Source organism: Puma concolor, chromosome C1, assembly GCF_028749965.1.
Source record: "Puma concolor isolate L17-30 chromosome C1, mPumCon1.1.hap2, whole genome shotgun sequence".
NCBI classification, from domain to species: Eukaryota; Metazoa; Chordata; class Mammalia; order Carnivora; family Felidae; genus Puma; species Puma concolor.
The window spans coordinates 112,147,380-112,165,859 of record NC_141674.1 but is presented as its reverse complement, the minus strand read 5'-3'; the positions used below and the strand labels follow the sequence as shown (position 1 = coordinate 112,165,859).

The 18,480-nt window shown below is 35.2% G+C and overlaps 1 protein-coding gene across 1 annotated transcript in view; it reads right to left on the bottom strand.

The window, feature by feature from the left end:
* Window positions 1-18,480, bottom strand: part of MAP3K2 (mitogen-activated protein kinase kinase kinase 2) — a 105,350-nt gene that overhangs the window by 32,213 nt on the left and 54,657 nt on the right. Inside the window, exons 2-7 of the mRNA XM_086718327.1 lie at window positions 13,025-13,093; window positions 9,042-9,160; window positions 8,374-8,414; window positions 7,041-7,140; window positions 898-1,011; window positions 428-515 (exon numbers count right to left, since the gene is read on the bottom strand). Of these exons, the coding sequence (XP_086574453.1) occupies window positions 428-515; window positions 898-1,011; window positions 7,041-7,140; window positions 8,374-8,414; window positions 9,042-9,160; window positions 13,025-13,031 (469 nt within the window). The 5' untranslated portion in view covers window positions 13,032-13,093. The remainder of the gene's footprint in view (window positions 1-427; window positions 516-897; window positions 1,012-7,040; window positions 7,141-8,373; window positions 8,415-9,041; window positions 9,161-13,024; window positions 13,094-18,480) is intronic.

Genomic DNA, 18,480 nt, shown 5'->3' with positions numbered 1-18,480 from the left:
AAAAAAAACAATCTGGAAACTCTTAGCAATGCATTTGATAGTACTGCAATAACTAAAACTTAGAGAAAGGCTTATGAACTTAGTCCATCCATTAATTTTAATATACTGGAATTACTTCTTTTAATTTCTTCTCTCTGGTTATTTTTATAATTATAATAACTAGAGGTTTTATTTAAATTTGTTAAATATTAAAATATCCTAAGTATATAAGAAAAAATATTTAAGCTTGAGATTGCTAATCTTACAACACTTGATGTAACTTTTGAAGGGACATAAGAAACTAGAACACAGGTACCTGGGAAAAATTACAGAGTACAGGGACAGGCTGCTATTTATCAGGGTTATGTTTAGGTGCTGGCCTACATTAAAGGATGAAGAAGAAACTGAGAAATTGTCCATTTTATGGTTCGAACACTATCATTCTTACCTATTATAGAAAGCCGTTTTTTCCTCTCTGCTCCAAATACTGTGTTATCCAAATCTTCTAGTGATGGCAATGGTTCTAAATTAGCAGCCTATAAGGAAAGGGGATGATTAATACTATTCTTCCCCTTTTGGGGCTTTAAACAGAATCCTTCCCCCCACCAAATACAACCTAGATATTCTACACTGTTTGTAGGTCTTATCAAATCTATTCTTTGAAACTTTTATTTCCAGCATAAATTTTCCCAAGTTCTCAGTATTTCTATTAGTTCCATATGTACAGTATATTATACTTACTTATAATTTTGGCTACATGGTTTTGAGGAGCAAGGATATAAAACTATAGCAATTACATTATATAAGTTTACATTTCATTATATTGAAAATATATCAATGATTATAGAATGTAACTATGTTTCATATTTCACAGGCACAAATCCTATAATCCTTACTGAAAGATGTCTCAATGCATACCTGTGTACTTCCGTTTATTACAAGTAATATCTTGAGGCTCTTCATATGAATACTACGATCCAGCAGCTCCACAGCTTTGTCCAAGTCATCTTGGGTAGTTAATGGAATTACCAACTGAACAGAAGGGAACATAATGAATCATGCAACCATCTCACCGGGTGAAGTCCTTTCAGGACCATCTTCATTACTATGGAATTATAAATTTCAAAATACCCTGGCTCTTTGTCAGTATAATGAAATTCTGAATGAATAGATGTATCTAAATTGTTTCACTCTTCCCATCCTGCCACCACTAAAATCATAAGACTGAATATGGACAAAAATTTTTTTTGCTTTAATCATCATTAAATTCTTCTAAAAAACACATTTAAAGGTTAAAGATTAATTTTCTAGGATATTTCCATAATGTTGCAAAATGTAAAGTATAGTATCTTTACCTCAAAACAGCATTAAGGAGTACACACAAAAACTACATACAATACTATCCTTCATCTGCATTGATGAAACTCTCAGGTTTTTCTCTACAGTAATACTACCACGAATTTGCATTCTCCAGATTTGCATACCTACAGTGAGTATCACCATCCCAAATACAATGAGCATCTGTAGCAGCTGCCATGGAGGGACCACTAACAATGTACCTGCAATCTACAGTCCACCTGGGGCTCCCTCTGATCCTGGTGACTACACCAGCAATAAATCAGCTAAATGGGTCAGCCATCCATAGTAAACTCTAAATGTGGAAATCTGCTTTCATTAGCAGATTGGATCCTCTTATGGATCAGACATTATAAAGGACAAAAAGCCTCTGAAAGGAAATCAAATACTCTTTTCTTTTTTTAAAAAAATGTAAACTTAATCGCTTAGGACAACTGTCAATAATCTTCAAAGTATATTCCATTTCACTGAAAGGGCAGAATAAAAATAAATGAACCTATTGCACACTTGTTACCTTGCTCTAATTAAGTACAGTATAGAAGCCATTCAAATGTAAAGGCCTAGTTAGTTTGGGGTCCTCTACAGTATGAATGCCTTGAGGACAGAGGCACTAATAACTGACACAGAGAATGCATGGCAACTACTTGGTAAATACTGTTTAATGCATATCATATGGCAAAAGCATCATCTGTACCCAAACCCACAAGCTGACATGGTGTGCATTCTCTGCAGATTTCTTTATGGAAAAAAGCCATTGTTTTAATAAAGGCTTCCAAACACAAATAATGTGGATTCCAGACTAACGTGATTTCCACCGTACAATCCACTTAAATTTACTTAATAGGTACTTGAAATTATATTCCCAATATCTGTTTGTAGCTACTTTAGTAGTTTTGTACTATTCCAACTTACCTACTATAACCAGGCCTTTTTTTCCTCTATGAGAATTTTTTTTTCTAATAAAAAAAGAATATTAACTGTTTGGTATCACAGAATAAGCATAAATGAAAAAGAATATCCTTTTATTTTCCTATTGATTTTGAACCATATTGGTACATCTTGTTCCTATCTTTTGTATTCTTTTTAATTATATTTTAAGCACTAGAAAACATTTTAAAGCAAAGATGATTTTTTTTCCCAGTTTTTCATTTGAGGGGAAAACCTGAATATTTACTTTTACTATACATTTATTGATAATTGGATCGCTTACTTCTCCAAGACACTGTTGCTTCTGGGGAGAAAAGACACGATTTAAATCACAATAACAAAATATTAGCATAAATGATTTTGTTGTTCTTCAGTTTACTAATGTGAAATCTGGGCATTGTGGAGGAGTATATATATTGGCAGCTTGGGCTACTGCCTATGGTTCTCATGTGATCCCTTGTATGTTCTAAAGTCACCTATTACCAATTTTAAAATGAGGACTAAGAGTTAATAACAAATCCCAGCTTATCTAAATTGCATTAAATACATTACACAATGTTTTCCTGCTTAGTGAATTCATTTCAGCCTCAGTCATGAAATCTACTTCCCTCTGTCTTAATACTGATACATCAGTTGTGGGTTAATGTGAATCCTTCCCAAAAACTCAAAATTAGGTCCTGAAGCCCATGCAATAGAACCTAAATTTAAAAGAAGTGATTTATTTGCCTGACTTTGCACAGTGACACATGATAATAGTCCATAGAAAGGTTTTCTTCCTCTAACCATCTAAAATGGGAAAGATCTGGGGCACATGGGTGGCTCAGCTGGTTAAGCTTCTGCCTCTTGATTTCAACTCAGATCATGATCTCATGGTTTGTTCAAGATCAAGCCCCTCATCAGGCTCTGCACTGGCAGCGCACAGCCTGCTTGGGATTCTCTCTCTACTCTCTCTTTCTGCCCCTCCACAGCACTTTCTCAAAATAAACACTTAAAAAAGAGAGAGAGAAAGATCTTAGAAAATCCACTTTCCTTGCCTGCACACCTTCACATCTATCTCCCGTGGCAACACACACACACACACACACACACACACACACACACACACACACACACACACACACGACAACACACATGCTTGACACTATTAGATAAAGAGGAGCCCAACTAACAGAGCCAACCAATCACAGCTTAAATCTCATTGTTTTGAGTCTGGCAAACTAGAAGTTTACAGAATAATGGTTCTTTTAGAACACAGGGATTTATACTAGAAAAAAAATATCTATAGAACTGGAATAACAAGCAGTATAAATGAGTTTTTTGCTTGTCCATACATCCACAAAACTAATAGACCTTTTAAGCTCTTCCCTAGTACCCTCAGTATTGAAGGGCATGCATTGGGTTTGCCATGATGTGAATCAGGACATGGTTAACTCACAGAATCACAGTCTCAAAAGAATCTCTTAGTTGTGAGAAATTTTAAACATGATCTTACCCTACTTAATGTCTCTTCTACCACATTCCTGCCAAGAGGCCACCCAGATATAATGGCAGAACCACTCACAGAAATCCTCAGAAAGCATGAGAAAAAGAAACTGAAAATGGGAGAAATTTTCCAACTTTTAGAAAAAGGGAGAAGGTTCTTGAAACTACGGATTAGCTTGGTGTCAATCCTTAAGAAAACTCTAGAAAAAATTATATACAAATTGGAGAACTCGGGGGGATGAAACAGCAATTCTAGGACCTAGAACAGGTACAATATGAGCCAATTATGTCAAACGACCTCATTTTTCTTGATAGACCTACTAGACTGCTAGACCAAGACAATATTGTAGACTTAATGTATCTTGGCATTTGAAAGCTTTCCATCATACAATTTTAGGCCAAACAAAAACAAAGATATATCAGGATTCCCCTAAAATCAAAAACAAATATATATCTGGATTCCCCTAAAATCATACCACGAAATAAAGACTCAAGTTCAAGCCTTTGTATGTGGGAAAATGTACCAGGAAACACTGGTACAGAGGAATGGGGAAGACAGGAAAGGGGCCTATAAAGGATGTGTTATCCAGCAAGTTACCATTGTTGTTAAGTGGAACCTACCTATCCCCACCTCCCACACCATCCTTGAGTCTCATTCTCCCATCACCCCCTGGTACCCCATCTGTATTTCTGCCTAGACCCTATGGCTGTACCTCTAAAAAGCCCTCAGACTGGCAGATGGAAATCAGGCTGGCACAAAAAGAAATAGTAAGTGCCAAGACAGGGCCAGGCAACAAGAGGTGTTCGTGGCTAAATGAAAACCCAAAAATTATTAAAAAATAAAATATTAAGGTATTACTATAGTATAATACTCATCACTTTGTTCAGGGATACTATTTGTTTGAATATGGATTTTTGCTTTCTCAAAATATGTTCTGCTTTCAGTTGTAAGTGGTTTCTTTAGACAAACTACATTAACATAGTTTTTGTTTTAAATTAATAATGACTCATTTGAAAATCTAGTATTTTCAAATATTTTTATTTGCTCAATGTTTTAACATTTGCAAAGCACTTTTACATGTTCTCTCAAGTTAATTTTTAGTAAGCTCTCCACCATTACTCCATTCGCACTAGTACTTTCCTATTCCTGAAACATAACTAGTCTTTTCCATCTTAGGATCTCTGTAGGTATGCTTCTCAATGGCTCTCTACCAAGAATGTTCTTGCCCTCAAACTTTTTGCAAGTTTGGCTTTTCATACTTCAAGTGACAGTAATTAAATATTACCACCTTAGTTCTTCCTTAGTACCATCTAAACAGAACAGGTACTGCCTGTCCTTGCCTTCACTGTTTTTCACGATATTTTATGCCTGTCCTTCAAAGAACTTAATATATTTGAACAACTCATTATTTAGTTGTCTGCTTCTACCACAAACACAAGCCTATAAACTCCATGAAGCACTGCAATTCATGAATCATAGCATTATGCCTGGCAAATTCAGCAAGTATTTTCTTTTTTTTTTTTTTTCTTCTTTTTTTTTTTTTTTTTTTTAATTTTTTTTTTCAACGTTTATTTATTTTTGGACAGAGAGAGACAGAGCATGAACGGGGGAGGGGCAGAGAGAGAGGGAGACACAGAATCGGAAACAGGCTCCAGGCTCTGAGCCATCAGCCCAGAGCCTGACGCGGGGCTCGAACTCACGGACGACCGCGAGATCGTGACCTGGCTGAAGTCGGACGCTTAACCGACTGCGCCACCCAGGCGCCCCCAGCAAGTATTTTCTGAGAAAACAACAAATTAACCAATTAAATTGTCCCTGAAATTTTTAAGATTCAAGATCTTGAGATTGCATAGGATCTTAAAGAAACCTCAGGGATTATCTAATCCAATCTGAATTTTAAGAAGGTTCAAAGGGGGATTTTCCAGGGGCGCCTGGGTGGTTCAGTCAGTTAAGTGTCCGACTTCGGCTCAGGTGGTGATCTCACAGTTCATGGGTTTGAGCCCTGCATCGGGCTCTGTGCTGACAGCTCAGAGCCTGGATGGAGCCTGCTTCACTTTCTTTGTCTCCCTCTCTTTCTGCCCTCCCCTGCTTGTATTCTCTCTGTCTCTCTCTCTCAAAAATAAATAAACATTAAAAAAAGGGGGGTGGTCCAGAACACAGAGCTCCTCAGTGCCAGATGAAGCCCTTAAAATCACATGTACTGACACACAAACATAATGATCTAATCATATCCTAAGCAACTTGAAAATAATCCTTTAAAGTTTTAGCTAAACTGTCTGACTACCAAAGCTCTATTGTCTATACACCCAAATGTAGAGTATGAGAAAAAAAGACAGTTCATCAAAAAGTAGAGTGTACACAATTTCCAAAGAAGACATCCAGATGGCAAACAGACACATGAAAAGATACTCAACATCGCTCATCATCAGGAAAATGCAAACCCAAACCACAATGAGATGCCACCTCAAACCTGTCAGAATGGCTAAAATTAACAACTCAGGAAACAACAAATGTTGGCGAGGATGTGGAGAAAGGGGAACCCTATTGCACTGTTAGTGGGAATGCAAATTGTTACAGCCACTCTGGAAAAGTGTGGAGGTTCCTCAAAACATTAAAAACAGAACTACCCTACAACCCAGCAATTGCACTACTAGGAATTTATCTAAAAGATACAAAAATGTTGACTTGAGGGGGCACATGCACCTCAGTGTTTATAGCTATTCCACTCATTGTGGAATTTGAGAAAATTTAACAATGAACATAGGGGAAGAGAAGGAAAAAGAAGATAAAAATAGGAGAGGGACACAAACCATAAGAGACTTAAATACAGAGAACAAACTGAGCGTTGGGAGGAGTGGGTTAAATGGGTGATGGGGGCATTAAGGAAGGCACTCTTCAGGATTAAGCACTGGGTGTCATATGTAAGAGATGAATCACTGAATTCTACTACTCCTGAAGCCAACACTATACTGTATGTTAACTTGAGGATAATAAAAAAAAAAAAAGTACACAGAGTGAAAATAAAACATAAATAAGCAGCAAACTTCTAAGTAATACGTATGTTTCCTCCCTCAATATGTTCTCATTCAATTACTTGCACAGTAGTGTCTTTAAATCTCTCCACAATGGAAAACACACAGTTCAGTTAGTTAAAATTTACAAATTTACGTGTTTTGTTTCTCTAGCATACCATATCCTTATCAATTTCTAAATAAATATTCCTAAAACAATCTCTTAAATGAACATACTACTTTCCAAAATAAGAGCTATTGAAAGTTAAATTGTACATGTTTACCTCATTATTGGTATAATGGAGATCCATAGACTGTCCAAAGGCAGTTTTAGCCTTAGATCTCAAATCTTCCAGTTTAACTGGTCTGGGGAACTGAAGGATTCTATGTGGACAGAATTTTAAGATTATTAAAGAGCAGCTGTAAAATGTTCACTGAAAAAAGTGATTAAAATTAAACCTATGTGACCTCTGTATAATGGAATGCAACAAAACTATTAAAAGAATAAAGTTGTTTGTTCTTTGGAGATTCAAATTTTGATTTCTGTACCTTTATCAACTCAACATTTCTGAGGACCTATATATCATGTAAGCATATCCCCAAAATAAGTATTTTTATAAAATTAAAACTTTTTAATTCTAGTATTTTCTTCCTGTGTCTCAAAAGATTAGCCTATGCTGACCCTGGGAGCAAGCACCTAAGCTTGGAAATTACTATATTAGACTGTAGTATGGGGGACGGACCATGTTTGTTCTGCTCACTTTATTCCTTTATGGTCCAATACTTATAGTACTTAATAAATAATGCTCAATGAATGGAAAGAATTGAGAAAATATCCATAAAAGAACAATAGGAAAAAAGCACATTGGACAAGTGGATGGTATTTGTGGTACATCCAATTTTGTTGACATCTCTGTATAAAACATTTTTACATCTTCAGGTTATATGACTCATGAGCCTGTTTAAAGCCCTTAAAATGGATGCTCTTCCACTAACTGGATTTAATGAGACACCAATAACAGAAGTGAAATCCCATCTTCTCTATCTCCTATTAGGCCTTGTTAACAATTTTGTTGTCAACCACCACCACCACCACCACCTCTACCACTGCACTAAGATACAGATACCCAATGGAAGGCTAGGCTTATCCCTCTGCTAATTAATTTACAGCCACCATTTCAATCATCTTCTTCAATGTTACTAATCAAATATATGTCATATGACTGAGGTCTCTTGAGAATAATCAAAATTATGAATGTTAAATCCATGTACATAAGCTTTATATACTATCTGAAGGAACAATACAATTATGATAAGGAGAAATATATTTGATTTCCACTGAGTAAAAATAAAAGGAAATAGTAATATTTAAAGGCTGTATTATCCAAGATTTTTTATTTCCTAAAATAAAAACATTAATAATTGTTACTAAACTTTAGCCTAAATTTTGACAGACTCTATTTTAAGTCTAAGTACATGTTACACATTACCAAAGGACTATTCCATTCTCAATTTGTAAGCCATCAACTTTCACTAAAGTCCAGAAAAAACTTTTAATGGTTTTTATGACTTATTTGATTAAATCAATAAACTGGCATGTAGTGTTTCTTTGCTTACCTTTTCTCCCCTCTGTGTTCAAATTTGACTCGCACATCATTCTGTAATGAAATGATAAATCATTTCAGAGATCAGATAAAATTTCTACAATTTCTAGATATTTTTTCTTAGTCACTCATTTTTTTTCCCCCTTAGTCACTCATTAAAAAAAAAAGCAGGGGGAAAGGAGGTTTCATTTTCAGTGTGAACTCCAATGAATTCATAATGTCTGTCAAAGAGCTGAGTTGAGAACTGTGTTGCTGACTCTGGGCTGAAAGCAAAGAGCACCAAAATCTCTTAGTGATCATGCCTATGAGACCCTTGCTAAACCTATGAGAGGGAAATACAGAGCATTGGATTCCCACTTTTCATGTTGGACATCTCAAACAAATTTGAGTTACAAAAATCAAAATGATGCTCATTTGTAAACAGAACAGACTACTTTAAATAAAAACAATTTGTTTATCTTAAGTGCTTTAAGAATGGATGAAATATCAGTATTAGAGGGCAGTTACTACATTCAATGAAAACTACCATTTTTAAAAATGCACACCCATTAGGAAAAATGTATGACAAAAAATATTTGATTCAAAAATGTAAAAGACAAACACTTTAAACAAACCCTCTATAAGATTAGGATATTCAAGGCAAATAATTCATACAATAAAAATATGTGTTTATTAGAATACCTGCTTTTTTGGTGATGACGATTTTGTTTTTCTGGTTTCCTGTAAAGATAATGCCGGTCTACTGGCTTTATGAAGAACAGCCAAATCTTGCATGATTGAGTTCAAAGCTTGCTGATCATCTAGGTATTTTTAAAATAATAGATGCAAAGAATCATAATTTCAATATGTATTTATCATAGACATCAAACACAAATTTGATCATGAAATTTAATGCAAAATGCGTTAATTTAACGCAAAAATGCATCTAGAACATTTTCAATGCCTATACTTCTATTATTTTGGTGAAATAAAATTTCCATTATTTAAAAACTGAATACAAGTAACATTAAAACTGCACTAGACTCAAGCACTAGCATCATACTAGATGTTTACACATGAGACATTTATAGGCAAGATAAACTCATTCTGATTCTTCTAATAATGTAACATCCTAGTGTATGGGTGAAAACAGCCCCATCATGACAAATTACTTTCTGTGATTCCTAAATAAAACATCAATAGAATAGCTAAAATTTTAATTAAAGCTAGTAGGGAAAAAATAAATGACTTTCATCATTATTTGGCATTTATGTTCAAAGTACAGAATTCCTTTTAGAGATTTTCATCAGTATTTCAAGTCAGAAACAAAAGGCTTTATCTGTGAATAATAAATGACCTACTGATATTTGTAAGTACTTCCTCACCATAAAGTTCAACAAGACTATATTTAATAGGCTGCTTAAGGATCTCAGCCAGTAATGACTTAAAATGTAACAATGTAAGAAAAATGCATCCCTTTAAAAAAAAAGGGGGTGAATCCATAAAACTGAGTGGAAGGATCATGAACTTTTAATTTCTTCCAAATAAATCAAAAATTTCTTTCTAAGACTGTAAGTCTGAGTCTCCTAGTAATACCAATTATATGCTCTCTGGGAAAGTTTGGAGATAATTTAATTGATTTTCACTAGTAAATCACTAGAATTAAACCAATTCTACTAATGATAATCAGCAAATAATCAATAAAGGAATTGAAGGACTTTTACAGATTACATTTTAAGATATAACCATTTTGGTGAGCAATAATTTATGTTTCAAAGTAGTAATAATTAAAACATGCTTTACCCTGTAAAGAGAAATCATTAAAAAGAATGTGGCAATTCAATGGCTTCATCAGCCTTTCAAACACACAAAATAGCTGACTTTCCTAATGTATTAATTTTTTATAATACTCAATATATTCTGCTCTATGAGACTGCTTGCATATTAAATTAAAATTAAAATTAAAATTAAAATTAAAATTAAAATTAATGCTGCCAAAGGTTTTATCAGTAAATTCCGGGTTTAGAGAACATTTTATAATCCTTCACAAAATATTCTTTGTAAAATATAATTTCATCACGTCACCTTAGCCAAACAGCAACTGAGCCAGCCAGGTATAATGTAATCACAAAGTGTGTTCTGTCCACAGGTCCAAGCCAGAACATGTCATTTATTGATAAAAATAAATCTGCCCTTAGGAAAAAAATAAGCTGAGAATGATCTCAACTGGAATAAAATATTCTCATGTAACCTTCTCGAGAAAGGTAAGCTCTTTAATCCTAACTGGATTTTTAAGTATTTAAGTAATACTTTTAAGTATTCGAGAGAGAAGAACTCGAAAACTTAAAAGTACATATATATGTTCTAATTATTTTCTTCATTAGAGAAAACTTAAACACTTGAATTTAGATATTTTCCCATGTTTAATATCACAATACCAAAATGAACAGATGCCTGGCTTAAATCTCTTATCATATTTATATATACTAATTTCCTTGTTTAAAAAAAATGAGTATGGGGGTGCCTGAGTGGCTCAGCTGGTTAAACATCTGACTTCAGCTCACTCAGGTCATGATCTCACAGTTTGTGAGTTTGAGCCCCACATCGGGCTCTGTGCTGACAGCTCAGAGCTTGGGGCCTGCTTCGGATTATGTGTGTCTCTCTCTCCCCCTCTTCCGTTCGCACTGTCTCTGTCTCCCAAAAAATGAATAAACGTTAAGAAAAAAAATTTTTTTAATAAATAAAAGTAAAAAAAAACCAAGTACGGCTTCCTATCGTAGATGTAAAAAAGTAAGGAGGACCATTTGAATAAAAGTAACTTCTCAGTGAGATGACATGCATATAAAGGGCAATTTAACTGAGTTCCTTCTTTTTCCTGCTTGAAGAAGAATCACATGATATACCTAAGTACCCAATAAGAAACTTACTTTGAGGACGCTGACAAGATGCAAACTAACAAATTCACAAAAGATCATGCAAAGTGGTGAACATCCACTATAAGCACTCTTGTAACAATTCTTAGGCTGCTTTACTCTATCAATAATCTCTGTGGTGGTCATTGGTACTAGGCAGATATGACAGGTTATAAATTTCTTAAAGATCATGAGTTGATCAAACAGGCAATGAGGATGCCTACAGGAGGAGGCCAGAGTCTGACCAAAGGCACACAGATGAAGCAGTGGGTTTCTGACATGCTGAAAAGACATTTACCTGAACACAAAAACAAATTATTTGGGAAATAATTTCAATAAAATCTTTTATCAGAAAGGTTTAAATTCCTTCTATGCTTATTCATTATGCTTGTAAAATAACTACAGGAGAACATCCTCAATCTAAAATTCAAATACCTATGATTCATACTTTTAAATATTCAGTTTTCTGTGAATACCTTTGTATAAGTTTTTAAGCAATGACTATTCCTTGTGTTGTTGCTTACTATAGTGAAGTGTTATTTGAGAAGGATGGTACAACTGGATTTGATTAATACACAGCTCAGACTGCAAGTGAGAACAACCAAAATGAAAAGATGATAGGAGTTCAGTAAAAGATATCCAATTTGGAACTGGAGGTGAAGCTGGGCGGAGAATTTGGGCCACATGATGGCACTACACACATGGTTACAAAAAGAGAAATGAAGAGAAATTTAAAAAGCAGGAAGGTGAAGCTTCGGCTTACACACTTGCCACAAGGAGACACACTGAAAACATACAGACCCTCCACTAAAGAACATTGACAAATTTAAGCTCTTTAGCCTATACTGTCACATACATGCATGTAAGAGTGAATAATAACGTTTGTTAAACAAGTGATAAGAAAAATGTGACAAAGATAAACATGAACAAGTATATGTCAGAATTAAGAAAATGGGATCAGTCTAGATTTAAAAACTTAGCTTCCAACTACTCAGTCCATTTTTTCCCCATTTAGGATGGGGTGGGTGCCATTTGGTCCATTTATTTCTAGTGTTTCCCTGTCCAATCCTTGCCTCACGTTGGAAACTTCAACAAGGAGAAAAGGGGAAAAAAAAAGTAAATAACCTATAACCCACTCCCATACTTTAGGAAAGCCTCCCTTGCCATTAACATTATGATACCACATTACATAGTTGGGTAGTTACAACAATTCATTCTTCAGCATTTATTCAATCTTTACAAGTCAGGTTTCCTTATCTAGTATTCTCTCTGGCCATTAGACTCTAAGTAAATCTCAATCCATTTTAGTAGTTTATTTTGAATGTCCCTACTAGGATATCCTGCATGAAATGGTCATTCCAAACATGTAAGTTAACTGAAAAAGTGCTTTAATCTAAAATCTATTAAATACAAAACATTACAGAAGTCTATTACATCATAAAACTTCTTTATAAAAATGTTTGGTCATATACACAGAGAAAAATTTTTCTTCCCCATTTTATCCTTTAATTATAGATGAAAATTGCCTTTATTATTTTTTTTTTCAACGTTTATTTATTTTTGGGACAGAGAGAGACAGAGCATGAACGGGGGAGGGGCAGAGAGAGAGGGAGACACAGAATCGGAAACAGGCTCCAGGCTCTGAGCCATCAGCCCAGAGCCTGACGCGGGGCTTGAACTCACAGACCGCGAGATCGTGACCTGGCTGAAGTCGGACACTTAACCGACTGCGCCACCCAGGCGCCCCGAAAATTGCCTTTAGTCTGAACTCACCCATCATGGCAACCAGCTCAACAATTTGAAAATTAGGAAAATGGTTCTTCCATCAGCATTCTTTACTGCCTGAGGAGAAAAAAAGATAAACACATTTAATCGTTAAAAAATATATATATATACTTGGCAAAAGGAACTCTGCAGATATGATAAATTAACAAATTTAAGATAAGAGGATTATCCTGGGTTATTTGGCTGGACCTAACATAATCACAGGGATCCTTATAAATAAACAATCAGCAGGAAAGTGTCAGAGTGGTACTGCAAAAGAATAGCTTGACCACTCATTGTTGGCTTTAAAGATGGAATGGGACAGCCATGAGCCAATGAATACAGGCAGCTGCTAGGATGTGGGAAAGGCAAGAAAAATGCATTTTTCTCTACAGCCTCCAGAAGAACCATAGCAATGCTGACACCTTGATTTTGGCCCAGTTAGACTCATTTTAGACTTCTGACTTCCCAAACTGTAAGATGATAAATTTATGTTGTTTTAAGCCACCAAATTTGTGGTAATCTATTATAGCAGTATGTAATGGAACACCCAGTTTCAAGGGCTTGCTAGAGAACTCAACAGACTCAGTGACACAGTAGTACTGACAGCTATAATTTACTATAGCAAAAGGGCACAAAGCAAAATAAGCTAAAGGAAAGGGCAAACAGGGCAAAGACCAGGGAAGGTGAGGGCTAGCTCCTAAGGATCTTTTTTTAATAAAGTCATATGAGACCTTTAATTCCCCCCAACCCCAGAAATCAGTTATGACAACACCAGGAAAAACTGGAAACTCTGCACTGAGGGTTTTTATTAGGGACTGATCAATACATACCCTCTGCCTAGCATACACCAAAATTCCTAACTCCCAGAAGAAAAGCAGCTATTCAGCACAAACTATACTGTTTGTATAAGCAGTGTAGGCACAGCGAGCATTCTTATCAGTTAGGCAGGTATGGACCCTGGTAAGTTCTCAGATGCTAGCCAAGGGTGGATCTTTTAAGCAGTTCTTTCTAAGTATATGCAGTGAGGCCTACCATGTTAACTCTTCTCCACAAGCAACAACAAGAAATACACAGGTTTAAAGAAACTGCACAAAGCAATAATATGAAGTGTTTTGTTGGGCACACAAGATACAATAATATAACTTATATAACAGTAACAGCACAAAGGGGAAGAATGGTGTTATATAAAAGTGTTTGCATACCACAGTAATTAAGATGGTATCAACTCAAACTATAATGATTTTTTGGTTTTTGTTTTTTTTTTTTAAGTTCATTTATTTTGAGAGAGAGAAGGAGAGAGAGAAAGCATGCAAGGGCAGGGGAGGGCGGGGGAGGGGGTGGGGAGAGAGAATCCCAAGCAGGCTCCACACTGTCAGCACACACCCTGATATAAGGCTCAATCCCATGAACTATGAGATCCTGACCTAAACTGAGATCAAGAATAAGATGCTTAATCCACTGAGCTACCCAGGTGCCCCCAAACTACATTGTTTTAAGTTATTAATTTTAACATCTGGAGCAACTGGTAAAAATAAACTTTATAAAAGCGGCAAAAGAAATAAAATTAAATTAGCATACTAGAAAATATCTAACACAAAAGAAAGCAGTAATAGAAAAATGTGGTACAAAATGGATACAACACATAAAACACAAATATAAACAAAGTAGCAGATGTAATTCTACCCATATGTAATTACATTAAATATAAGTGGAATGAACAAACCATTTAAAGGATAGAGATTCGCACAGTAGATTAAAAAAACATGATCAGGTGGGATGCCTGGGTGGCTCAGTCAGTTGAGCATCTAACTTCAGCTCAGGTCATGATCTTACAGTTCGTGAGTTTGAACCCTACATCGGGCTCTGTACTGACAGCTCAGGCTGAAGCCTGCTTCAGATTCTGTGTCTCCCTCTCTCTGTCCCTCCCAGCTTGTACTCTGTCTCTCTCTCTAAAATAAACATTAAAAAAATTAAAAAGGAAAGAGAGAGAAGAGAAGAGAAGAGAAGAGAAGAGAAGAGAAGAGAAGAGAAGAGAGGAGAGAAAAGAAAAAAAAGAAAAGAAAAGAAAAGAAAAGAAAAGAAAAGAAAAGAAAAGAAAAGAAAAGAAAAGAAAAAACATGATTGGGGCGGGGCGCCTGGGTGGCTCAGTCGGTTAAGTGTCAACTCTTGGTTTCAGCTCAGGTCATGATCTCATGGTTTTGTGAGTTGGAACCCCATGTTGGGATCTGTGCTGGCAGTGCAGAGCTTGCTTGAGATTCTCTCTCTCCCTCTCTCTCTGCCCCTCCCCCATCAGCACTAACATATAAATAAACTTAAAAAAAATAATAACATGATCCAACCATATGCTGTCCACAACTTTAGATTCAAAGACAAAACTGAAAGTAAAAAGATGGAAAAAGATATACCACGCAAGCAGTAGTCAGAAAAGATCTACAGTGCTATACTAATAGAAGACAAAAGAGAATACAAAAATTGTTAGAGACAAAGGAGAACACTTATAATGAAAACATGGCCAGTTCATCAATTATAATTACTATAATATAGTATATACTATATTATAGTAATTATAAATATGTATGCACGTAACAATAAACTCAATATACAGGAAGAAGAAAATTACAGAATTGAAAGGAGAAATAGATCATTCAAAAATAATTGCTGCAGATTTCAATGCCCAATTTTCAACAATAGATAAACAGAAAAATCAGTGAGAAAACAAGATTTGAATAACACTATAAAACTTCCACAGAACACTCAACCCCAAAACACATTCTTCAGAAATGCACACAGAACATTTTCCAAAACACACCATGTTAGTCAACAAAACTAATCTCAGTAAGTATAAATGGACTGAAGTTATATGAAGTCTGTTCCCTGACAACAATGCAATGAAATCAGAAACAGAAGGAAATTTGGGAAATTCACAAATATGTGAAAATAAAACACCACACTCCTTAAGAATCGATGGATCAAAAAAGAAATCATGAGGAAATTAGAAAATGCTTTGAGATAAATGCAAATGAAAACAAAATATACTGACACTTACTAGATGTTCCTGAAGTACAACTTAGAGATAAATTTCTAACTGTAAATGTTCATATTGAAAATGAGAAGGATCTCAAATTAGTAACCTAAACTTCTAACTTAAGACCCTAGAGAAAGAAGAGCATTTGAAACCCAAACAAGCAGAAGGAAAGAAACAATAAGGATTAGAGTGGAAAATTAGCAAACATTTAGCTAGACTACCCAAGAAAAAAAAAGACACAAATAACTAAACTGAGGTATTAAAGACAGAGCATTATTACCAACCTTACAGAAATGAAAAGAATAAGATAATACTATGAACAACTGTATTTCCAATAAATTGGGTCACCTGGATGACACAAATTACTAGAAACTACCTAAACCAACTCAAGGATCTGAATTCAATATAAAAATCAATGAGATTGAATTAGAAATGAAAATCTTTCTGCAAATAAAAGTCCAAACCACATGCCTTCAAACATTTAAGAAAAAACTACCACTATTAAAAGAGAGAGAACTAGAGAAAGAAAGAGAGAACTGAAGCCAGTATTACTGATTACTGATAAACCAGACAAAAACATTACAAGACAACTAGATCCCCAAGTGAACAGATATAAAAATCCTCAAGAAAATACTAGCAAACCTAATCCAGAACATTAAAAAAGGGGGGGGGGGGATTACACACTGCAAACATGTGGGATATATTCCACAAAAGGTAGGGTTCAGCATACAAAAATCAATGTAATAAATATTAAAAAAGGACCAAAACATCATCTCAATAGACACAGAAAATGCATCTGCCAAAATCTAACTACCTTAAATACTTGAAAGACTAGAAAGATAAGGGAATTTCATCAAGGTGATAAAGGTCATCCATGAAAAACCCCACAGCTAACATCATACTTAATGGCGAAAGACCAGATGCATGCCCCCTTAAGATTAGAAACAGATGGCCAGTCTTACTACTCCTTTTTAATACTGTACTGGATACAGGACTAAAAGCACTCCTGTTTTTATAGAAAAACAAATAACACATAATTTTACTCATATGTGGAAGTTAATAAGCAAAACAAATGAACAAAGGAAAAAAAGAGAGACAAACCAAAAAACAGACTACAGAGAACAAACAGATGGTTACCAGAGGGGAAGTGGGAGGGGATGGATGAAATAGGTGAAGGGAACTAAGAGTACACTTTAAATTCTTTTTTTTAATGTTTATTTATTTGTTTTTGAGACAGAGTGTGCAAGTGGGGGAGGAACAGAGAAAGAGGGAGAGAGAGAATCCCCAGCAGGCTCTGCACTATCAGCACAGAGCCAGACATGGGGCTTGAACTCACAAACTGTGAGATCATGATCTGAGCGGAAATCAAGAGTCAGATGCTTAAGCAAATGAGCCACCAAGCCACCCCAAGAGTATACTTCCCTTGATACGCAAAGAAATATACAGAATTGTTCAATCATTACACCGTACACCTGAAACTCATTTAACACTGCATGTTAACTATACTGGAACTTAAATAAGATTTTTTAAAAGTCACATAAAAAAATAAAATAAATTCCATTTATAGTATCAAAAAGAATAAATTACTTAGGAATATACTTAAGAAAAATAAGTCTTATATACACTGAAAACTATAAAACAATATTGAAAAAAATTGAAGATCTAAATGTATGGAAAGGCATCCCATGGTCATAGATGAAAGACAATATTGTTAAGATGGGAATATTCCCAAAGTGATCTACAGATTCCACGCAATCTGTATCAAAATTCCATTGGCCTTTTTTTTTTTTTTTTTTTGCAGAAATAGAAAAGCTAATTCTTTTTAAAAAAAATTTTTTAATGTTTATTTATTTTTGAGAGAGAGAGACAGACAGAGGGTGAGAAGGGGAAGGGCAGAGAGAGAGGCAGACACAGAATCCAAAGCAGGCTTCAGGCTCTGAGCTGTCAGCACAGAGCCCAACATGGGACTTGAACTCACAAACTGCAAGATCATTACCTGAGCGGAAGTCAGACACTTAACTGAGCCACCCAGGCGCCCCCAGAAAAGCTGATCCCTAAATTTGTACAATCCCCAGAAAAGCTGATCCTTAAATTTGGAAGTACAAGAGGCCCTGAAGAGCCAACACAATATTGCAAAAGAAAAATAAAGTTAGAATATTCACACACCCTGATTTCAAAGCTTACTACAAAGCTATAGCAATCAAAACAATGGTAATACTGACGTAAGAATAGAGACTGGTGGAATGGAACTGAATCCAGAAATAAACCCAAACATCTACAGTCAAATGATTTTTGACAAGGTTGCCAAGATAACAGTGAAAGAACAGTCTTTATAAAAAAATTTTTTTAATGTTTATTTTTGACAGAGAGAGAGAGAGAGACAGAGACAGAGCATGAGCGGGGGAGGGGCAGAGAGAGAGGGAGGGACAGAATCCGA